Here is a 25303-nt window from a genome sequence, read left to right as displayed (position 1 = left end):
GCAGAATTTCTTTTTTTTTTTTATTCCACCCCATTTGGGATCTATTTCCCGCTTCCCACTCCATCCTATGTAAATAGTAAATGGGGGCGGTAGAAAGTACAGTTTATCTGGCAAAAAACAAGCCCTACGGTTATGTGAACGAAAAAACAAACAAAACAAAAAACGGCTCTGGGAAGGCAGGGAGCGAAAAATGAAAATTGGCACATTAGGAAAGGGTTAATGATGTCAGGTAAGTTATCTGCAGAAAGCATAGTAAGTGCACCGCATCAGCAGTTGACATGTAATACACAACATGACCATTAGATGGCGCCAATAGACGGCTTATGGCAGCACATATCAGTACCTAGATCTAGCGGTGCTGAACGTTATGTCAAAATCAAACTCCCCTTTAATACACAGAAACAGTCTGCCTCCCCTATATAACTAATCTACACCTGCAACAATCACAGAGTCAAGGGCAAAAACAGCAAGTCTGTGTCTAAATCCGGGGCACCCAAAGGACCTTGTCACGTGACATTGAACGCCTCTTCATTACGTCACTATTACCGGGATGTACATATTCGTCTGCTTCGAACCCACGTGACCCGGTGACATCGCAAGGTCCTTAGAGGCGCATGAGAATAAAGTGGAGGCTAGTCTCCTCAATAGAAAACGGACGAAAGGATGTATGATTTTATACAGGCGACGTCTTTCTGCTGAATGATGGGACCAATAAGAGTGAAGGGGTGTGAATGTAGAAGGGAAAGTGTAATGATGGCAATCATTTCCGGGTCAGAGGTGAGGGGGCGGTGCAGAGCGGCCGGCACAAAGAGGACTGGCAGGGGTGATGTATCAGTGGATGTCCCTGCCTAGAGCAGGAGGTGTGGGGGACTAATGTTCTGGGACTGGTTGGGCACGACCATAACCCCTGGATACCCATTCTGTAGTACAGCTGTGGTGATGTGAGATTGAGGGGGATCCCAGCGGGAAATAACACCGAGAATGGGGTGAATTCAGAAAGTTCTGGTATTGATGACCTATACCAGTGATGGCAAACCTTTTACAGACCGAGTGCCCAAACTACAACACAAAACCTACTTATTTATCTCAAAGTGCCAACACAGCAATTTACCCTGAATACCAATATGGTATATCTGCATTCACTGCACTGATGAATGGCAGGAAAAGTCTAAGGCATATTGGTACACAATAGAGTTTTTCCAGCGTGCGGGTGCCCACAGAGAGGGCTCTGAGTGCCGCCTCTGGCACCGTGCCATAGGTACGCCACCACTGCCCTATTCTAAGCATAGGACATCATTATAGGTAGCTCATAAAACACCTTTTAACCACTATAGACACCTTTCCGGGCTTAAAAAAAAATTAGACCGACTTACCCCATATTTAATAAGATTCATCCCTTAGCAACCAGTCTGCATAAAACTGCAATTTCACTATTCAGTTAAGATGGCCGCCACTGCCCTCACCCTGAGGCTAATCCCGCCTGCCCTCACTAGCCAGTAACAATATCCCCCCAAAAGTGTCAGTAACCAGAGCCCTCCCCCTAAAGGGTTAATCTCCTGCAGCACAAAGGGGTCCTCTTACCACATGTTGCTATACACTGAGCAGACGGCAGATCTCCCTTCCCTGGTCTGCGCTGCTTCGGCTCTGCATTGTCCCAGCTCTGCTGAGTGAGGAAACGTCTGCCAAGCGCAGGGACAGGGAGAAGTGCACACAGCCCAGGCACTGTTATCAGCTGCTGGGGAGGACCTGGCTTTAACCACTTCAACCCCCCTAGCTGAAACCCCCTTCATGACCAGGCCACTTTTTACACTTCTGCACTACACTACTTTCACCGTTTATCGCTCGGTCATGCAACTTACCACCCAAATGAATTTTACCTCCTTTTCTTCTCACTAATAGAGCTTTCATTTGGTGGTATTTTATTGCTGCTGACATTTTTACTTTTTTTGTTATTAATCAAAATGTAACGATTTTTTGCAAAAAAATGACATTTTTCACTTTCAGCAGTAAAATTTTGCAAAAAAAACCCGACATCCATATATACATTTTTCGCCAAATTTATTGTTCTACATGTCTTTGATAAAAAAAAAATGTTTGGGCAAAAAAAAAAAATAATGGTTTGGGTAAAAGTTATAGCGTTTACAAACTATGGTATAAAAATGTGAATTTCCGCTTTTTGAAACAGCTCTGACTTTCTGAGCACCTGTCATGATTCCTGAGGTTCTACAATGCCCAGACAGTACAAACACCCCACAAATGACCCCATTTCGGAAAGTAGACACCCTAAGGTATTCGCTGATGGGCATAGTGAGTTCATAGAACTTTTTATTTTTTGTCACAAGTTAGCGGAAAATGATGATTTTTTCTTTTTTTTTTCTTACAAAGTCTCATATTCCACTAACTTGCGACAAAAATTTAAAATTCTAGGAACTCGCCATGCCCCTCACGGAATACCTTGGGGTGTCTTCTTTCCAAAATGGGGTCACTTGTGGCGTAGTTATACTGCCCTGGCAATTTAGCGGCCCATATGTGTGAGAAGTACTTTGCAATCAAAATGTGTAAAAAATGACCGGTGAAATCCGAAAGGTGCACTTTGGAATGTGGGTCCCTTTGCCCACCTAGGCTGCAAAAAAGTGTCACACATCTGGTATCGCCGTACTCAGGAGAAGTTGGGGAATGTGTTTTGGGGTGTCATTTTACATATACCCATGCTGGGTGAGAGAAATATCTTGGCAAAAGACAACTTTTCCCATTTTTTTATACAAAGTTGGCATTTGACCAAGATATTTATCTCACCCAGCATGGGTATATGTAAAATGACACCCCAAAACACATTCCCCAGCTTCTCCTGAGTACGGCGATACCAGATGTGTGACACTTTTGCGCATCTAGGCTGCAAAAGTGCCCAAATTCCTTTTAGGAGGGCATTTTTAGACATTTGGATCCCAGACTTCTTCTCACGCTTTAGGGCCCCTAAAAAGCCAGGGCAGTATAAATACCCCACATGTGACCCCACTTTGGAAAGAAGACACCCCAAGGTATTCAATGAGGGGCATGGCGAGTTCATAGAAATGTATTTTTTCGGCATAAGTTTGCGGAAATTGATAATTTTTTTTTTTTTTTCTCACAAAGTCTCACTTTCTGCTAACTTAGGACAAAAATTTAAATCTTTCATGGACTCAATATGCCCCTCAGCGAATACCTTGGGGTGTCTTCTTTCCAAAATGGGGTCAGTTGTGGGGTGTTTGTACTGCCCTGGCATTTGAGGGTCTCCGCAATCATTACATGTATGGCCAGCATTAGGAGTTTCTGCTATTCTCTGAACGGCACAGATTTCTTCATTCGCATCGATCAATGTGGATGAAAAAATCTCTGCCCAAAAAAAAAAAAGGAGGGGAAAGGCGTCTGCCAGGACATAGGAGCTCCGCCCAACATCCATACCCACTTAGCTCGTATGCCCTGGCAAACCAGATTTCTCCTTTAACATCAATCGATGTGGATGAATAAATCATTGCCGGGATTTTATTTATTTATTTTTTTACATACAAAGTGTTTGCCAAAGCATAAAAACGCCGCCTCCTCCTCAGCTCGTATGCCTCGGCAAATGTATCTGTTACTGCAGAGGAGAAATCTCGTCTTGCAGCGCCGCATACACCGACTTGCGTGTAATCTGACAGCAGCGCAATGCTTCTGTCAGAATGCACATCAGTGCTGCAGCTAGTCGATCGGTTGGTCCACCTGGAAGGTAAAAAAAGAAAAAACCAGGCCGCAACGCAATAATTTTATTAACTTTGGAACAGAACATATAAACTTTAACTTTTTGAACTAAACATTAACCTTTTTGCTTACTAGTGTTTTTTTTGTTTTTTTTTTACCTTTATAGAACAAACCTCTCCTTCCCCATGGGTCAATGTGCAAAGCGCGAATCGCCCAAAGATGTGGTGAAGTGCGTTATGCACTTTGTCCCAGGTGAAAGGAGACGTTTGCAGCAGCTGTGTGAGTGAATGGGCCCTAATAGCCCTGTGTGCCTGTCCTGGTGAGATGATCCCTATGCTAGGTGTACCTGTGTGTGGTACTTCCGGAAACACTCCCCTAAGCATAGGGCAGGGTGGTCAGGACAGTCAGGACAGAAATAGCGGGTGTCACGCCTTATTCCACTCCTGCTACAGACACAACATTTTTTTCGGGGTGGCGGTCGGTTTGAGGTACCAGGAACGACACTGGGGAAATGTCGCTCGTGTAGACGGCTAACTACACTGGTGGATGGGGCCACGGAACCTCCTGGGTACAGGAGGTTCGCAATGATCTCTTCCTGAAATTTGAGGAAGGATCCAGTTCTCCCAGCCTTACTGTAGAGAACAAGACTATTTTACAGAGCCAATTGAATTAAATATACAGACACCTTCTTACACCAGCGTCTGGTTCTGCTGGAAACTAAATACGGAGACAACATCTGGTCATTGAAGTCCACCCCTCCCATGTGAAGGTTATAGTCGTGGACTGAGAGGGGCTTTTCAATGACATGGGTTGCTCGCTCAATTTGTATTGTCGTGTCTGCGTGAATGGAGGAGAGCATGTAAACGTCATGCTTGTCTCTCCATTTCACCGCAAGCAGTTCTTCGTTACACAGTGCGGTCCTCTGCCCCCTTGCAAGACGGGTGCTAACGAGCCGTTGGGGGAAGCCCGCGCGACTAGTTCGCGCGGTACCACAGGCGCCAATCCGTTCTAGAAACAAATGCCTAAAGAGGGCCACACTTGTGTAGAAATTGTCCACATAAAGATGGTACCCCTTGCCGAATAAGGGTGACACCAAGTCCCAGACTATCTTCCCACTGCTCCCCAGGTAGTCAGGGCAACCGACCCTCCAGGGTCTGATCTTTTCCCTCATAGACACGAAATTTGTGGGTATAGCCTGTGGCCCTTTAACAGAGCTTATACAATTTGACCCCATACCGGGCGCGCTTGCTTGGGATGTATTGTTTGAAGCCAAGGCGCCCGGTAAAATGTATCAGGGACTCGTCTACGCAGATGTTTTGCTCTGGGGTATACAAATCTGCAAATTTCAGGTTGAAATGGTCTATGAGGGGCCGAATTTTGTGGAGCCGGTCAAAAGCAGGGTGGCCTCTGGGACGGGAGGTGCTGTTATCACTAAAGTGCAGGAAACGCAGGATGGTCTCAAATCGTGTCCTGCACATAGCAGCAGAGAACATGGGCATGTGATGAATTGGGTTCGTGGACCAATATGACCGCAATTCATGCTTTTTAGTTAGACCCATGTTGAGGAGAAGGCCCAAAAAAAAATTTATTTCGGAAACTTGGACTGGTTTCCACCGGAAAGGCTGGGCATAAAAGCTTCCCGGGTTAGCGGTTATAAATTGTGTGGCATACCGGTTTGTCTCTGCCACAACTAAGTCTAAGAGCTCCGCAGTCAAGAACAGCTCAAAAAATCCCAGGGCCGAACCGATCTGAGCTGTCTCAACCCGAACTCCAGACTGGGCGGTGAAAGGGGGAACTACAGGTGCGGCTGAAGTTGGGGACTGCCAATCAGGGTTTGCCAGCACCTCAGGGATTCTACGGGCACGTCTTTGCGGTGGCTGCGACGGGGTCACTACTGCACGTGCAACCGTACCAGCTTCAACTGCCCTTCTGGTGCTCGCTACTTCACCATGTTCTACGGCAGTGCTGGTACTAGGTCCAGGAAGGGCTGCGCTGCTGGTGTATGCCTCACCACTCTGCTGCTCTTGAAACCTGCGGTCTAGCGACACAGGGCTGGGTACACCTGGTGCTATCAGGGACCTCAGCCTCCTCGTCCGAACTTTGGGTCAGAGAGCCACTGCTTTCTACAGGTTCGTATTCTGACCCGCTGGATTCATCATTCCTCATCCGACTGGGTCAGAAGCCTGTAGGCCTCTTCAGAAGAATACCCCCTGTTTGACATGTGGGCAACTAAATTTAGGGGTATTCCCTGAGACTACCCAAGAAAAAAAAGCAAGCCTGTCTTACAAAGGGGAGGCTAGCGAAGTACCGGAGGCCGCTGCGGTTGATAAAAAATATCAAAACTGATTTTTTTTTATCGCCGCAGCGCGTGTAAAGTGAATGTGCAGTGATAAAAAAAATATATTTATTGTCACTGCGGTGGGGCGGGCGTGGGTGAACGCACGTGTGGGCGACCGATCAGGCCTGATCGGGCAAACACTGCGTTTTGGGTGGAGGGCGAACCTAAAGTGACACTAATACAATTATAGATCTGACCGTGATCAGTTTTGATCACTTCCAGATACTATAAAAGTACAAATGCTGATTAGCGATACGCGAATCAGTGACTGCGGTGCGGTGGGCTGGGCGCTAACTTATCCCTAAACTACCTACCAAAGGGGCCTAAACTAACCTAAAACCTAACGGTCAATACCAGTGGAAAAAAAAGTGACAGTTTGCACTGATCACTTTTTTCCTTTCACTAGTGATTGACAGGGGTGATCAAAGGGTTAATTGGGGTTCAGGGGGGTGATCTGGGGCTAGTATGTGCTGTTGGTGTACTCACTGTGAAGCCTGCTCCTCTGCTGGATCCAACCGACGAAAAGAACCAGCAGAGGAGCAGGCCAGCCATATAACAGATCATATTTACTAATATGATCTGTTATCTGGCACTCTGATTGTTTGTTTTTTAAAAAAATCAGCAACCTGCCAGCTGACAAAATACTCCTTGACGAAATGCCGGCCCACGACGAAATCTCGCGTCTCGCGAGATGACGCGCCGATGCGTCCAGGAGGAGTAAATCAACCACCTCCCGGATGCATCAGTGCGTACAGCGGTCGGGAGGTGGTTAAAGGGAGTCTTTCACGCCGATTGACCCTATTAACACACTTATGTCCACAGCATACCCTCTAATAAAACTGTTCTTACCGTTAGTTCCCTGCTAGCATCATTCGTCCAAAAAACACTTTTATTCCGTATGCAAATGAGGCTGTGAAAGTGCCCAGGGGCAGCCTTACAACGGCCAGTGCCCAGGCCCCTGGGTCATTTTCATACCAATTCACTCCCCCTCCTCCGCATCTGCCCGCCCTTGGTCTCTTCTCTATCTTTCCTCCTAATGTCCGTAATCCCGCGCATGCGGCGATGACCGCGATATCGGCGAGTGCGCATTGAATGACCACAGTCTGGCCGGGGCATCACAGTTTACTGTGCGCATGCGCCGGCACCGGCCTAACTTACGTTCTTGCCGTGATCAAGAGATCAAGGGCGGGCAGATGCGGAGGAGGGGGAGTGAATTGGTATGAAAATGACCCAGGGGCCTGGGCACCGGCCGTTGTAAGGCCGCCCCTAGGCACCTTCACAGCCTAATTTGCATACGGAATAAAAGTGTTTTTTGGACGAATTATGCTAGCAGGGAACTAACGGTAAGAACAGTTTTAATAGGGGGGATGCCGTGGACATAAGTGTGTTATTAGGTTAATAGAGTCAATCGGCGTGAAAGACTCCCTTTAATCATTTACTTGCAGTCCCTGGCTGTCAGTAATGTCACCTTGCACGCTGCGTGCTTCTGCGTCCTCAGTCCTTCAACAGACAGACGGACCATGCCTAGCAACCTGATTTTAAGCACAGGTAAAAGTAGGCAGTACAGGGAACAAAACTGTGGAATTAAGGGGTCATTGAATACACAGTGAAAAGTTAAAATAGGGCCACCAAGGAGATATTAATCACCACAATCCAATACTCAAAAAAAAAAAAAAAGATGACAGTTATACTTTCAGTGTGAAATGCATGTGTGATGGTGGCATGACCTCCTGTGCTGAATGCTTATCTGATTTTGATCATCATGAGCTCAGATCAGCAGATGCAACCATTTGAGAGATACCCACCCAATCCTGTTGGCATGTTTGTGGTAAAGATGGTTCTGCCAACAGTTATCTCTATGGCCATCTTATTTATTTTACTCACTTATTCTGCAGCGCTTTACAGACATCATCATCACTTGCTGTCTCCACTGGAACTCACAATCTATAGGGGTCACTTATCAAACTGGTGTAAAGTAGAACTGGCTTAGTTGCCCATAGCAACCAATCAGATTCTATTTTTCATTTTCTAAAGGAGCTGTCCAAAATGAAAAGTGGAATCTGATTTAGGTGTAAAAACGGCTCAAGTGTAACACGTTTCTGTTTGCTACTAATGATAATGCACATGTAATAACAGGTATATACCTATGAGAGTGTAGTTCAAATTGAACCCCTTCCACGGCACATGTCGGGTCTTTAAACATAGCACCATAGCAACCAAGTGCCTGCTGTTTCATACAGGAGGTACCCATGGCTTATGCCCACGATCGGCTGTAATGCGGACATTTAACCCCTCAGATGCTGTGGTCAAAAGTCTCCACGGCATCTGAGAGTGATAAAAAACGGAAACGTGTGCTTCTGGTTTAGACACCCTTTCCCCCGGCAAAGATTGGGGAAAGCACCCTCTTGTAATAATGGGTTGCAGTCTGTACTAGGCTTCCAGGCTCGGTACAGAATAATGGACCATTATACATTATTCTGTACAAGTTGCAATCTGATGATTGCAAGTTGTGGTCCACTTGCGATCCTAACAAAAACGTTACAAAAAAAAAGGTAAAAGGTTTTGAAAAATGTAATATAAAAAATAATATATAAAAATTCAAATTGGCTCAACTGGAACTCATATTCTAAGGGGTCACTTATCAAACTGGTGTAAAGTAGAACTGGCTTAGTTACCCATAGCAACCAATGAGATTCCACCTTTCATTTTCCAAAGGAGCTGTCCAAAATGAAAGGTGGAATCTGATTGGTTGCTATGGGCATTTCTACTTTACACCAGTTTGGTAAATGACCCCCTCCGTTCCTGTCAGTATGTCTTTAGACATGCTGATTTATGTGCTGTTACACATAAATGTCGCGATACCAAATGTTTTATTCGATTTCGATACCATAAAAAAGTATTGCGATACTCAATACCATGCGAAAATAAACAAAAGAAGCCACGTGCATTCCGCATTTTAAAAAAAAATGGCAAATCGTGCAGTTTTATTTATTAATTTTCTTTTCCGGCATTCACAGCATAGATTTTTTTTATATTTTAATAGTTTGGACTTTTCTGACGTGGCGATATGTGTTTATTTACTTATTGCTTACATATTTTATATGTGAAATTGGGAAAGGGGGTGATTTATACTTAATATTTTTTTTTTTTTTTTTTTTTAAATAACTTTCCCCACTTAGGGGCTAGAACCTGGGATCTTGCAATGCCTTGTTCTATTCACCCTGATGGAGCTCTATTAGGGTGAATAGGACTTCACACTCTCCCTGCTCCTCTATGCATAGTACACACAGCAGCAGGGAGCTCACCATGGCAGCCAGGGCTTCAGTAGCGTCCTGGCTGCCATGGTAACCGATCGGAGCCCCAGGATTACACTGCTGGGGCTCCGATCAGAAGCTGCCACTGCACCACAAATGAAGAGGAAGGGATGGGACCCTGTGGCCACTGCCACCAATGAGAAGGGGAGGGAACCCTGTGGCCACTGCCACCAAGGATTTTAATACTGGGGGGTTGAGAGGAGCGGGCGCACTGTGCCACCAATGATTTTAATGGGGTGGGGTGGAGCACTGCGCCACCAATGATAATTGACCCTTAATACAGGAGGCGGGTACTGGCAGCAGATCAGCGGCAGTTAACCCCTCAGGTGCCACACCTGAGGGGTGAACTGCCACTGATCGCAGCTCCCTGTCAGAGGCAGGGTGCCGGTTATGCGATTCTGCTGCCGGCACCTGCCTTCTGTATTTTGTGTTAAAGACGACCTTATATGGGTCCAGACTTTAATTAGCAGGCTACACAAGCGACGCCCAGAGATGTCCCAGCACTCACTATTATTCCTGGGCGCCGCTCCGTTCGCCTGCTGAGGAGACATCAGCTTCTCTAGTGGGCGTTCATTCTCCCTGGCTGTAGCTCTGTCCAATCGCAGCGCAGGGAGAAGGAACGCCCACTAGAGAAGCTGATGTATCCTCCCCATTGCTCCTATAGTAATTAGCGTATGGCGCAGGAGACAGTAATGGGGCACAGCGGGCGAATGGAGCGGCGCCCAGGAATAAAAGTAAGTGCTGGGACATCTCTGGACGCCACTCTGTGTAGCCTGCTACTTAATGTCTGGACCCAGGAAAAGTCCTATCAATGGTGGCGCAGTGTGCCCGTCCCTATCTCCGTTCATTGGTGGCAGCAGCAGCACAGGGGGAGGGAGAGACTGCTTCCTTCTCCCCTGTGCTGCTGAGAGAACATGAGCGTGCTCACAGCAGCGCGCTCATGTTCAGAGATACTAGACTGCGCAGCACAGTATCAAAAAAATTGAAATACCGGTATCGTATCTATACCGGGACAAAAGTATTGATTGGGTATTGAAATTTCGATACCCGCAACAACCCTAGTTACACCTGGAGTTGAGCTCTAATACCTGCTATAACCATTTTCATGTTCACACGGGTGTATGCTATTCATGTGTCAATGAGGTGAGTTCTCCTAAGTGTTCACGATGTAACTAGAATAAAAATAGGCCTGCGGGATTAGGGTTCTACTTTACCTACAGTAAAAATGAACTTAAAGCAAAACCACAGTAACTGTACGTCCTTGTGTGACTGAAACACTGGGGATTTTCACACATGAAGTGTGCGGTGTTATACAGTACCAGCAAAGTGGATGAGATTTTAAGAAAACTTCTCTACGTGCTGTTTAAAAAAATTTAAATGCTGCAGAAGGAAGAAAAAAAACACTGGGTGCAGGAATAGCACCAGATCGTTAGGGCAAAATATCCAATGGCGCTCTTGCAGTAGGAATGCTCACCTGGAGCAGCTGTGCTAGTCCCGTAGACAAGCAGACCTGGTACTGGTAGGTGATGCTGGGTCCCCCATACACAGTAGTCACATCGGGACTGCCTTCCTTCTCTTTTTGTCAAACCTGAACTGTCCCTTTTTCAGTGGTCACATCTAGATCACCCCTCCCCTTTCAGTGTCCAAAACAGAACTGCCCCCTTTTTATTGGTCACAACATGGAAAATGAAAGGTGGAATCTGATTGGTTGCTATGGGCAACTAAGCCAGTTCTACTTTACACCAGTTTGATAAGTGACCCCCCTTAGGCCGAATGCACACGGCCGTGAGCGGTCCGTGGTAACACGGCCTGGATTCCGGCTGCGAGCAGGAGCGCACGGCTTGGTTGCTATGATGCCGTGCGCCTTATGCCGCCGCTGTACTACAGTAATACACCCGTGCGCTCCTGCTCGCAGCCGGAACCCAGGCTGCGTTACCACGGACCACTCACGGCCGTGTGCATTCGGCCTTAGATTGTGAGTTCCAGTAGAGCTGATTTGCATTTTTTGTTATGATCCCAAGTGGACCACAACTTGCAATCATCAGATTGCAACTTGTACAGAATAATGTAAAATGGTCCATTATTCTGTACTGAGCCTGGAAGCCTAGTACAGACTGCAACTCATTATTACAAGAGGGCGCTTTCCCCAATCTTTGCCGGAGAAAGCATGCCTGAACCAGACTTCCACTCAGTTGTCTCAACAGTAATGGCCCACTTCCAACAGGACTGCATCTACCCCAGTTCCTTTGGTACAAAGTCATTTGGTGTGAAGTGGAAGCTCCTGGTCGCCAAGGCTCATTTGCAGGTTGCCATAGGGACCTGGCAAAAATAATTTATTCATCCTTACTTCTTAGCAATAGGAAATTCTCTTCCCACATATTATTCTGTCTAGATGGGATTAGAAGCATCTTGAGAACCGTTGGGTATATTGTGGTTCAGTCTTGCTTTTTTGGTGATCTTGCAGCTATTTGGGATCAAGATGAAATACTCTGTGGGTCATCAAACTGATTCACTGAGGATGGGTGAAGAAAAGAAGAATACCACTGATATGATACTAAACCTTACTCTGGAGATTATATACCTGCTGACTGGAGAGGTGAGGGCTTCTGGAGATGCTCAATTAACAATTACAGTGCATTGAGGACATTTCTGTGTATAGTATTTCTTTGTTTCTTAATGTAGAATTATGGACCTTTGAATAAATCAGGTAAACATATGAAATCAATGTGGGAAACACACATATCAGGCAGATGGAGTGGGACCCAGAGCCCCTTTATGGTGCCTTCACCTTGCTCGCTCACACAGGAAAAAAGCAACAAGCAGAAGATCCTAGAACTCACCCATAAAATCACTCAGCTGCTGAGTAGAGAGGTGAGCGCTGCTAGAAATATTGGGATATTGCATAGTAACATCAAATTGGGTGTCTGCTTGATGATTATATTATTGCATGTGTCAGGTTCCTATAAGATATCAGGATGTCACGGTCTATTTCTCCATGGAGGAGTGGGATTATTTAGAAGGACACAAGGATCTGTACGAGGACATCATGATGGAGAAACATCAGCGGCTGGCACCACAGGGTACAAAGGGAAAGTACTTTTCAGGATCACTTACATACAGCCATCATCACATGCAATGACTGAGTACATTGTGTATGTTTCATTCAGACGGAACCAGTAACAGAGATCCACCAGAGAGATGTTCCAGTCCTGAGCATACCCAGAATTGTCTGGTGCCACAACTCCATGTCCCACAAGATTCTCAGGTAGATAGAACTCTTACCAAAGCATTATTGTGCATTACAGTGTTTCTCCAGGCTGCAGATATTTATGAGCTATCCTCCGTATAGGTCACCAAATCAGTGGGGGTATGACACTCGGCATCCCTACCAGTCAGCTGTTTGGGGCTGCTATGATACTGGATAGTATACATTATATGGAGATGGAGGCAGACAGCTATGTACAGTTTGTAGGGGTTGTACTGGGTTGCTGCTCATCTCCCCTTCTGCTTCGGTACTGTACACTGCCAGGGTCTGGCACCACACCATACAATGATCAGTGAGGGTGCCAGTTATTGGACCCCCATCAATATCTGTAGTCCCAAAAACTCCTTTTCAACACCTGTTAAGTATCAAAGAAAAGTTCAGCTCACCTCTGTTGCATCACCCAGACTGCTAGGTGCACAGAAAACCCAGGGCAGAGCAGGTGAACGTGCAAGATAAAGCAATCCAGCACTCTAGCTTCTTGAAAAAATCCACAGGCTTTATTGAATAGATAAAATGACACTATGTAGCACAAGACTGCATGCCTGGCCTACGTGTTTCGAACCCTGCGGTTCTTAATGGCCCCTCCACATTTTATCAAGAAGCTGAAACGCTTTATCTTGCAGATGTTAATTATGTTATACGTCTCATTGGTTATACTGTTATTTAGGCTGAAGACTTCATCAAGATTAAAGTAGAGGAGATGGATGAAGAGCAAGTGATGAATGGTCAGAACTTTGAGGAGGAAGTGTCTGCAGATTTATGTCCAGGTGAGTAATGGCTCCTAATCCAAGACCAGCTTTTGCGTAATTGAACAGTCTTGCATTGCATTATCAGGCCCTTTCCACTATCCACCAGCATTAGGCATCACCAGGTTTATTGTTTTTCGGCATGCTTGTTGCTTTGTGCTGTCTAATAAGTCAGCTCTACTTTCATTATAGCTCAATCTTATGCTTAAACTACGTGATGCAATATAATTTTTTATTTTTTTTAAATGGGCGCTGTAGTTTCACACAACTTTGCATAAGTCCATAGTACAGGCGAAATCACTCTTGTTACATTGTAACTAACTTTTAGATTCGTTTAGTTAACAATATTCTAAATGCTCTGAAACTCATTTTTGTATTTATCAATTTTACTGTTTCACTGAAAGAAATAGGCACCCGAAGTTTAAAGTGTCTGTAGCACTTTGGAATCCGTACATTTGTATGCCGCTAACATGTACAAAGTGCTGCTCTATGCCCGCTCCGCTTGGATAACTCATTGCCTAGCACATCAACACGGTAACAGGCAGGAGCTGTGCATAACACATCAGTGCTCCTGCCTGTGGCTGCACCACTCAGCTAAATCCTGACATAGCACATCAGTACAGGGAACGCTGCACCAATATCGTATGCTTGGATTTAGCTGAGCAGTAAAGTCAATAAATACATTTTATTACAAAAAAGGAGTTTCTGAGCATTTAGAATACTTTTAAATAAAGTTATGGAAAAGGTTGTGTTCAACCCTTTCCCAACACAGGGAGTATATGTACGGCGCTTATCGGGTTTTTAAAGACTGTGCCTGCTCTGAAGCAAGTCCCATGGGTGCCTGCAGTTTTACACAGCAGATGGCTGGAGGCAATGTCTGTGTTCAGCGATAGCACCGATCATGGACATTTAATCCCTCAGTTGCAGCAACAGCATCTGAAGGATCCGAAGCCTGCCAAAGCTATGTTTCAATGGTGCCCTGCCCTGTGGCATGGCTGCATAGGAAAATAGCAATCTTACGATCACGTGTTAAAATGCCCAAGGGGACTTAAAAAGTAAAAATAAAATGTTTTCAAAATATTTTAAACAAATATAAAAACATAATTGGTAAAGCTGCTTCACAAAATGTTCATTAAAATACAAAAATAGTTAATCTGTGTGGTGAATTATACAAAAAAACAAAATGTAGCAGCAGCACAGTCAATGTGAAGTCGGGTGCAATCCCTCCTGAACTTTAGGCAAAAATCCACAGACAATATCCAAAAAGCGAATGAGGTAGCACTCCAATATCAGTGAAGAGTGTTAGACCCGTTTATTTCCCCAGTTGCAACGTTTCAGCCAGCTCAATGAGGCCTTTGTCAAGCGTGAAACGTTGCAACCGGGGAAATAAATGGGTCTAACACCCTTCACTGATATTGGAGTGCTGCCTCATCATTTTCTTTTTGGATATAATCTGTATGGTGAACGCATTAACGTGAAATAAAAAAAAAAAGGGACAATTTACAGTTTTTTCTTCACTTCGCCTCCGAAAAAAGTTTTTAATAAAAAAGTGATAAAATAAGTTCTACACATGCCAAAATGGGATCAATAAAAACAACAGATTGCCCTGCAAAACTTTAGGCCTCACAGAACTCGCAGATCCCTGTCAGAGGCAGGGTGCCGGCTATGTGATTCTGCTGCCGGCACCTGCCTCCTGTATTATGTGTTAAAGACGACCTTATATGGGTTTGGACTTTAAGTAGCAGGCTACACAGAGCGGCGCCCAGAGATGTCCCAGTACTTACTATTATTCCTGGGTGCCACTCCGTTCTCCTGCTGTGCCCCATTACTGTCTCCTGCTCCATGTGCTAATTACTATCGGAGCAATGGGGAGGAGACATCAGCTTCTCTAGTGGGCGTTCCTTTTCCCTGGCTGTAGCGCTGTCCAATCGCAGCACAGGGAGAAGGAACACCCAGGAGAGAAGATGATGTCTCCTCCCCACTCCTCCCATAGTAATTAGCATATGGAGCAGGAGACAGTAATGGGGCACAGCAGGCGAACGGAGCGGCGCCCAGGAATAATAGTAAGTGCTGGGACATCCCTGGGCGCTGCTCTATGTAGCCTTCTACTTAAAGTCCGGACCCATTAAAAGTCCTATCATTGGTGGCGCAGTGCGCCCTCTCCTCCTCTGCCCCTCTCTCCCCATTGGTGGCAGCAGCAGCACAGGGAGAGACTGCTTCCTTCTCCCCTGTGCTGCTAAGGGGGAACACAAGCGTGCTGACAGCAGCGTGCTCATGTTCTGTGATACTAGACAGTGCAGCCCAGTATCGAAAAAATGGAAATCCCGGTATCGTATTGATACCGGGTCAAAAATATCGATTGGGTATCGAAATTTCCATACCTGCAACAACTGTAGTCTAGGCGTCTTTCTGGGAAGGAGATGTCTTGTAGCGTGAGATTGGTAAGGTACCTGAGGGTACCAATATCTTTGGATGTATATATGTCTGAAGAAGGTGCAATGGAGTGTGGGGGTTAGTGAATTGAAGCATGTGGTCCTTGTAGAGTTTAGACCACTCTACCAGCATACCCTTCCAGACTGGGGAAAGGAATGACTTATTGGGTGAGCAGGAAGTGACCCCCAAAAAGATAAGTTTCTCCTGGTTGGTAAGAGGAACTGCTCTACCTGGGCACATAGGGTCTCGGATTGGCGAGAAAGAAGTGTTAAACTTATACTATAAGGCTCCCCTCCTCTGTAAATGTGTATGTCTGGGAGTCTGAAACCACCAAACCTCTCTTCTCGCATCAATGTAGAATATGCAATTCTTGGTGATCTGCCCTTCCACAGAAAGAATGAGAACATTTGGCGTACCTCGGTAAAGAACGAAAGGGGAAGCCAAATTGGTAGTGACTGCAATGGATAGATACATTTGGGCAGTATGTACGTTTTAAGGTAGTTCTTCCTCCCAATTTTGAGAGATTGCAAGTGTGACCTGGCGGATTGGAGCAGTGATGAGTAGTTGAGGCAGGGCTCCAGATGGCGACCAAAATGGTTGCCAATGCCACTTAGAATTGCTAAATGGCTGCGATTCTGTCGCCTGGATTTTAGTGAGAGAGCTTTTAACATTATCACATCAGTCTGCTCGGTTTCTATTAAAATATACCAGTATTACTACCCTAAGTGTTGTCATTTGTCTAGAAAATTGCTTTTATTAATATGGTAATTACCTGAGTAAGGTGCCCAAAGGGCTGTCCCTCCGGCCGTTGGTGCCCAGCCGCGCCCCTTCTGGAGCCCAGCACCTACCCACTGCTAATTTATTAACTTCTCATTGCCGTCTGGTGCATTTGCAGTGCTTCTGTCACGGTAGGTAGGTAAGCAGGGAAATAACCAAACACAGAGAAAACAACCAGAACAATTTACTAGGCCCAAAAGCTAGGGAGAAAAGGGTCACCTCCTAGCGATCCCTAAGGTTCCTTTCACACGAGTGAGTTTTACGCGCGGGTGCAATGCGTGACGTGAACGCATAGCACCCGCACTGAATCCTGACCCATTCATTTCAATGGGTCTGTGTACATGAGCGTTGTTTTTCACGCAGCCCTGGCCCCATAGAAGTGAATGGGTCTGCGTGAAAAACGCATTGCATCCGCAAGAAAGTGCTGGTACGATGCGTTTTTCACTGATGGTTGCTAAGACATGTTGTTTGTAAACATTCAGTTTTTTATCACGCGTGTGAAAAACGCATCAAAAAGCATTGCACCCGCACGGAAAAAACTGAACAACTAAACGCAATTGCAGACAAAACTGACTGAACTTGCTTGCAAAATAGTGCGAGTTTCACTGAACGCACTCTGAACGCATCTGGCCCCAATCCGCAACGCCCGTGTGAAACCAGCCTAAGGCTTTCCCTGAGCAATAGGGAAAGGGGAAGAGGCGACCTGCTTCTTCAAACAGGAGGAAGCAAGCGTCTCCCTAGAGGCCTAAATAAAAGACACCAAGGGAAGAAACAGAGAGGACTTATATTGAGCTGAGCTGAAGCAAACAATCCACAACACATCCAAAGCCCACAGGAATGAACTATAACCCGCACAGGCCACTGGGAGAAGGAGGAATAAATAGCCTCACTAACAATCAACCCAGTACACCTGAGGGAAGGTGGATCCAGCTCAAACCCAAAACAAAACAAAGAGAAGAGTCAGACATGTGCAGCCAGCCTGGCAGATCTCCGCACATTCACAGGGCAAGGCGTGACAGCGTCCTGTGAGGCCGATTCCAATTGCTGACATGTGTATCCACGGGGCATGCGCGAGCTTATGGCTCAGCAAACGCGTTCCGTGGATACACATGTCAGCGCTTGGAATCGGCCTCACAGGATACACTGCACATGCGCCAGCCGGCAATGAGAAGTGAATAAATTAGCAGTGGGGCGGTGCTGGGCTCCAGGAGAAGGGGTGCAGCTGGGCACCAACGGCCAGAGGGACAGCCCCTTGGGCACCTTACTCAGGTAATTACCATATTAATAAAAGCGATTTTCTAGAAAAATGACAACACTTAAGGTAGTAATACTAGTATATTTTAATACAAATCAAGTAAACTGATGTGATGATGTTAAAAGCTCTGTCACTAAAATCCAGGTGACAGAATCCCTTTAAGCTTAATTATATGTATTTTAAATTTGGCTCCTACATTTTTCAGGTTAGGAGCTAATGGCTCCTTGATATTTTTTTTTTTAGTCTGGAGCACTGTGAGGTCAAATAAATCTTTAGTGTTAGCAGTAATTTGGATATCCAGGAACTGTATGGCCCATGACGCCCAGGTAAATGGGGTGGAGTGTTTTAGGGAATTAACTAATGAAGTGGGGCAGAGGGATTTGCTATAATTTATTTTAAAATTGGACACGTAACCAAATTCGTCAAAAAAGGTGAGTAGTTTTGGGAAGGAGGTTTTTGGGTTGGAGGTTATTATGAGGATATCATCAGCGAAAGCCGCAGTGAGGAGGGTTTTTGGGTCAAGTTCAAAGCTTCTAATATCCGGTTCTTGATGGATTTTACATAGTAAGGTTTCCATGACCATTATAAAAAGGGCTGGGTAGAGAGGACACCCTTGGTTTCTGCCATTAGAAATGGCAAAGGCGGGTGATAGGGTGCCATTGACTTTGACCCTTGCAGGGGTAGCTGAATACAGTGTGAAGATGGCCTCAATGAATTGGTCTGGTAGGCCAAATTTCGACAGGGCCAGCGACATAAATTGCCAACTGACCTTGTCGAAGGCCTTTTCCGCGTCTGTACTTAAAAGTGCTAAGGGCGTAGAGGTGTTCCTTGCCCAATCGCTAAGGTGGCGTAGTCGCACAGTGTTTTCATTTCCCTGCCTGCCATGTACAAAGCCAACTTGTTCTCTAATAATAATATCGTGGAGAATCGCTTGAATGCGAAGGGCCAATATTTTTGCCCACCATTTGATGTCTGTATTCAAGAGGGAGATGGGATGATGGCTACCACAGCAGAGAGGGTCTTTTTTCTCTTTGTGAATAATTCTGATGTGGGCTGTCAATGACTGTGGTGGAAGGGAGCCTCCATTGAGAAGGTGGTTACATAAGGTAGTAAAGTGGGGTATCAGTATATCTTTAAAAGTCTTATAATAGGAGATGGAGAAGCCATCAGGGCCGGGGCTCTTCCCTGAGGGAATAGTGGATAGTACTTTGAGTGATTGGGGCTGTCAGTTGAGAAACTTGAGAGGGGGTGATGGAGGGAAGGTTTAGATTAGCAAGAAACCTTTCAGTAGCCTCTGTTATCTGTTCTGGAGTTGATTGGGCAGGGGGTAGGAGGTTATAAAGGTCTGCGTAAAAAATTACAAAAAGCTTTAGCAATCTCTGCAGTGGTTTTACAATGGGTGCCCTTAGTATCTTTTATAGAGGGGATAAAGGAGTCAGCTGTTTGTTTTTTGGCTAGGGCCGTCATTAGTTTATTGCCTTTGTCATGTGCGTAGGCTTTAAACTTGGAGTGGAAAAGGATTTTTGCAGAAGTTACATTGAGGAGATTTTTTTAATTTGGTGCGTGCTTGGTACGTCAGACAACACAGGACGTTTACAAAGTATGAATACCCTCTGACCCGAAGGTGTGTGTGTTGGGATATGTCTCTGAATTGGCCACCGGTCAGGTGCATAAAATAGCTATAGGTAGAGTGTTGTATGTTGCTAGAAAATTAATCGCCCTACATTGGATACAGACAGCGCCGCCAACTCTAGGCGAATTTTTAAGTGCGGTTGATACGATGCTGAGTTATGAACGGATGGTATACCAGAAGCGTGGATGCCCAGCGAAATTTGAAAAATTGTGGGATCCATGGCTGTCGTTTCGACGTCTGAATAGAACTGTTTAACAATGTGCCTTTTGTATTTTGCAGGTTAGGGTGGGGTGGGATGGGAGGGGTGGGGGGGTTGGATTGAAACTTGATTACTACACATAGTTTGGTGTCCTTTTTGTTATTAGCCGTATGGACAATATGTCTCTATGTCATCCTTGTACGTAGTATGATAAAACGTGTAGTTACACTGTAAAATAAATGTTCAATAAAAAATGATCTGATTTAAAAAAAAATTGGTGCGTGCTTCAGAAAGTTCAGCTGCAGTGGACAAGGCTTGAGTTCATTTATGGGATAGTTCAAGTGCGGTTATTTGGGCGAGAAGAGCATTCATGGCTTAAAAACGTTTTCTCTTAATGAATGAGCGAGCCTAGGGCAATGAGTTCTCCCCTAATCACCGCTTTGTGGGTTTCCCATATAATTGAGGGGGAGGGAGATGAGGGACTTACAGGGTTGAATTTGAAGAATTCCGTGAGAGAGGCTTGAAGTTTCGAAACATTAGTCGGATCTGTGAGGAGGGTGTCATTGAGGCACCAGTTTCCTTCCTTCCTAGGAAGGGCAGATAGAGAAACAGTTATGAAAATCGGTGCATGATCAGAAAGTGTGATGTTACCAATCTTTGCATTGATGACCGACTGGACATGTGTGGTGGAGAGAAAAAGGTAATCTAACCTATGATAAGATGACTTGGCGTGGGAATAGAATGTATAATCTCTCCCTGTGGGATGTAGTCTCCAAGCATCTAACACTCCAAGTGTTTTTAGGGCAAGCTTGAGATGTGTTAGAGATTTATGGGAGATGGCTGATCATCCGGTGGAGGAGTCAAAAATCGGTTCTACTGCCACTTTGAAGTCTCCTCTCAGAATGATCAAACCATCTTTGTCTGGAGACAGCAATTTAAGGGTCTGAACGAGCCATGGTATTTGGCCTCTATTAGGTGCGTAGAAGTTAGCCAGTGTTACCGGGGTATCTGCAATGGTTCCTTTCACGATCAGGTAGCGCCCTTCTGGATCTGTCGTAATAGCTGAGGGCTTAAATGATAGATGTTTATGAATGGCTATGCTGATTATGGGTACTATGGAACCATTGTGAGAATTTTCTAGGAGGAAGTTTAAGGATTTTCCTGGATTTAAAGTGCGTTTCTTGAAAATTCGCAATGGACGCCTTATCTTTTTGCAAGAAAGAAAGGACCTGGGAACGTTTACATGGCTCGTTCAAGCCCCGAACATTAATCGAAGATACTACAATGGAAGACATAGTGCAATAAGAGGGTACGGGGGTAATACCAGCAGCTTCTGTAGTGTGAAGCACATAATGGAAAGAAGTAGAGGAAAGAAGGTAGATTGGGGGATATACCTCAGGAGTAGGGTCATATGGAGTGGGGTTACAAAACAGTGTAACTGTAGTCAGGTAACAAGCAATAGGTAACCATACAACAAAATATGAGAAATACTCGACTAAGCGCCTGGGAGAGGTTGAAGCAAACGTGAGCAATATGACAATAGGAGAGTTAGCAGGCGGGGGGTCCTGTGAAGTATCAAGGGGCCTCAAGAGGGCCAACAAGAGAGGGAAAAAAAGAGGCCTATCAAGGGAGAGAGAAACCGACCAGTTCTCTGCAGGGGGGGTAAAGTAGTACAACCTGATAGAGGGTAATATGAATAAGATGTTCAAATCTTTGGGTCTAGGAGAGAAGACAGTGTGGAGAAAGGAGGGGGGCTGGCAGCAGGTGATATGGAAGTCGTAGGGGAGGGGGGAGGAATAGGTAGTATGAGTAAGAGTGAAAATGAGGGGGAAAACGCAACAGGGATTTTGGCACACTTCTTCATACAGATCTCCTCTAGATCTGTCAGGTTTCTGAGCTGTCACTGAGTAACACAGAGTTTCAGCTCCCTTCAAAGATGTTCTATTGGATTTAGGTCTGGAAACTGGCTAGGCCACTCCAGAAACTTGATATGCTTCTTACGGAGACACTCCTTGGTTATCCTGGCTGTGTGCTTTGGGTCATTGTCATGTTGGAAGACCCAGCCACGACCCATTTTCAATTCTCTGACTGAGGGAAGGAGGTTGTTGCTCAAAATCTCACAATAAATGGCCCCATTCATCCTCTCCTTAATGCAGTGCAGTCATCCTGTCCCCTTCTCAGAAAAGCACCCCCAAAGCATGATGTTACCCACCCCCATGCTTTACAGTAGGATGGTGTTCTTGGGATGCAACTCATCCTTCTTTTTCCTCCAAACACTACGAGTGAAGTTTAGACCAAAAAGTTCTACTTTGGTCTTATCTGACCACGTGACTTTCTCCCATGCCTCCTCTGAATCATCCAGATGGTCATTGGCAAACTTCAGACGGGCCTGACATGTGATGACTTGAGCAGGGGAACCTTCTGCAGAATGCATGATTTGAAACCATGACGGCCTAGTGTTCTACCGACAGTGGCCTTTTAAAACTGTGGTCCCAGCTCTCTTCATGTCATTGACCAGCTCCTCCCTTGTAGTTCTGGGCTGATTCCTCACCTTTCTTATCATCAGTGATACCCTACGAGGTGAGATCTTGCATGGAGCCCCAGTCCGAGGGAGACTGATAGTCATCTTTAGCCTTTTCCATTTTCTAACAATTTCTCCCAACAGTTAATCTATTTTCCCCAAGCTGCTTGGCATTTGCCCCATAGCCCTTTCCAGCCTTGTGGAGGTCCACAATTTTGCCTCTGGTGTCTTTTGACAGCTGTTTAGTCTTGCCCGTGGTAGTAGTTGGTGTCTGACTGACTGTGGGGTGGACAGGTGTCTTTAAAGAGCTCAGACAGGTGCTACTAAGTTAGATTAATGAGTGGAGTTGAGGTGGACTTTTTAAAGGCACAGTAACAGGTCTTTGAGAGCCAGAATTCTTGCTGTTTCTCAGGTGTTCAAATACTTATGTGCAGCAGTGCAAGACAAATTCTTTAAAAATCATACAATGTGATTTCCAGAATATTTATTTATTTATTATTCTGTCTCTCAGAGTGGGAATGCACCTACAATGTGAATTTCAGACCCCTCCATGATTTCTAAGTGGGAGAACTTGCAAAATTGCAGGGTGTTCAAATACTTCTGTTCCTCACTGTATATACCAGATATGGCAGCTTATTCTAAAAAGTCATCTGAAATGACAGCTACGATTTAAAGAGGATCTGTCACCTCTCCTGGCATGCCTGTTAATAGTTACATGCATTCCCCATATAATAACAATTCTGGAGGCTCTATTCTTATGTCAGTATGTTGTGCCATTCCTATATTATTTCAATTAGAAGTTGTGAATGACTTTCTAGTAGTCTGCAGTAACAGTGCAGAGGGGTGGTAACCAGTTGGGTTACCACCCCTCTGTACCCTTACTGCAGACTGCTAGCAATTCACTCATAACTTCTAGTAGAAATAATAAAGGAATGACACAGCATAGAGCCATAAGAATAGATCCTCCAGAATTGTTATTACATGGGGAATGCATGTAGCTATTAGTCACAAAGTGGGCCGCGGACATTTTTCAGTCCCTGCAGTGGGGAGTGGTGGCGCAGCTCCTGAATCTACTGAATTATACTGACATAATGTTGTCAGTATAATTCTGTATAAGTAAGGTCATGCAGAGACATAAATCATTATAATGCCGCATGCTCCTGCAAAACGAGCAGTGTCTTTAAGGGGAAATCATGCTGATACAAGGGGCGTGATTCCCATATTGGACACACTCATCTGAAACAGACCTTAGGGTATATTAGTTGAGATCTGCATTAAACCCTTCAGGACACAGCCATTGTTCACCTTCATGATGCAGCCTAATTTTGCTAATCTGACATGTCACTTTATGTGGTAATAACTTTAAAATGCTTTTACTTATCCAGGCCATTCTGAGTTTGATTTCGTGTCGCATATTGTACTTTATGACAGTGACAAAATTGAGTCCAAATATTTAATGTTTATTTATAAAAATATACAAAATTTACCAAATTAGCAAATTTCAATTTCTGTACTTTTATAATAGATAGTAATACCTCCAAAAATAGTTATTACTTAACGTTCCCCATATGTCTACTTCATGTTTAGATCATTTTGAAAATAATATTTTATTTTTTGGGGATGTTAGAAGTCTTAGAAGTTTAAAAGCAAATCTTAAAATTTTTAAGAAAATTTCCAAAACCCAATTTCTTCAGGACCAGTTCAGTTATGAAGTCACTTTCTGGGGCTTACATATTAGAAACTACCCATAAATCACCCCATTTTAAAACCTAAACCCCTCAAGCTATTAAAAACTGATTTTACACACTGTGTTAACCCTTTAGATGTTCCACAAGAATTAAAGGAAAATGTAGATGAAATTTCTTAATTCCACTTTTTGGGTAGATTTTCCATTTTAATCAATTTTTTTCCGTTAACAAAGCAAGAGTTAACAGCCAAACAAAACTCAATATTTATTACCCTGATTCTGTAGTTTACAGAAACACCCCATATGTGGTCGGAAACTGCTGTACGGGCACATGGCAGGGCGCAGAAGGTAAGGAACGCCATATGGTTTTTGGAATACAGTGGGATAATTTTAAGTTGCCATGTTACATTTGAAGATGCACCTCTAGAGTAGAAACTCCAAAAAAGTGACCCCATTTCGGAAACTACAGCATAAGGCAGCAGTTTTGTTGGTATTGGTATTTTAGGGTACATATGATTTTTGGTTGCTCTATATTACACTTTTTGTGAGTCAAGGTAACAATGTTAATCTAACAGGTTAGATCATGTGGTATTTTTATAGAGCATAGAGCTTCTTATAGACGTGACAATTCCAAATATGACTACTTTATTTGGTTGTTTCAGTTTTACATAAAGCATTTTTGAAAAAAAATGTTTTTTAGTGTCTCCATATTATGAAAGCCATATTTTTTTTAATTTTTGGGACGACTGTCTTTTTTTCGGTATGAGATGACCGTTTGATTGGTACTATTTTAGGGTGCATCTGACTTTTTGATCGCTTGGTATTACACTTTTTGTGATATAAGGTGACAAAAACTTTGACACCTTTTTTTAATTTATTTTTTATTGTGGTGTTCACCTGAGGGGTTAGGTCATGTTATATTTTTATAGAGCAGGTTGTTATGGACATGGCGATACCTAATATGTATACTCTTTTATTTATTTAAGTTTTACACAATAACAGCATTTTTGAAGCAAAAAAAAAATCATGTTATGTTTTAGTTTCTCCATTGTCTGAGAGCCTTCATTTTTTCAATTTTTTGGGCGATTGTCTTATGTAGGGTATAATCTTTGCGGGATGAGGTGACAGTTTAATTGGCACTATTTTGGGGTGCATATGACTTTTTTTGATCACTTGCTATAACACTTTTTGTGATGTAAGGTGACAAAAAATGGCTTTTTGACACTGTTTTTATTTTATTTTTTTACGGTGTTTGCCTGAGGGGTTTGGTCATGTGGTATTTTTATAGAGCAGGCTTGTTACGGACACGGCGATACCAAAAAAAAAAAATCATGTTTAGTCTGAGAGCCATAGGGTTTTTATTTTTTGGGGCGATTGTCTTAGGTAGGAGATCATTTTTTGTGGGATGAGATGACTGT

General features: G+C 44.4%; 1 protein-coding gene across 1 annotated transcript in view; it reads left to right on the top strand.

Moving 5' to 3' along the window:
• The first annotated feature begins 789 nt into the window (after positions 1-789).
• Positions 790-25303, top strand: part of LOC122941350 (oocyte zinc finger protein XlCOF7.1-like) — a 35939-nt gene continuing 11425 nt past the window's right edge. Inside the window, exons 1-7 of the mRNA XM_044298515.1 lie at positions 790-823; positions 11834-11965; positions 12052-12240; positions 12326-12449; positions 12537-12634; positions 13302-13401; positions 24178-24233. Of these exons, the coding sequence (XP_044154450.1) occupies positions 11849-11965; positions 12052-12240; positions 12326-12449; positions 12537-12634; positions 13302-13401; positions 24178-24233 (684 nt within the window). The 5' untranslated portion in view covers positions 790-823; positions 11834-11848. The remainder of the gene's footprint in view (positions 824-11833; positions 11966-12051; positions 12241-12325; positions 12450-12536; positions 12635-13301; positions 13402-24177; positions 24234-25303) is intronic.

The sequence above is a fragment of the Bufo gargarizans genome, chromosome 6 (genome assembly GCF_014858855.1).
Source record: "Bufo gargarizans isolate SCDJY-AF-19 chromosome 6, ASM1485885v1, whole genome shotgun sequence".
Lineage (NCBI taxonomy): Eukaryota > Metazoa > Chordata > Amphibia > Anura > Bufonidae > Bufo > Bufo gargarizans.
This window is presented reverse-complemented; position numbering and strand designations above follow the sequence as displayed.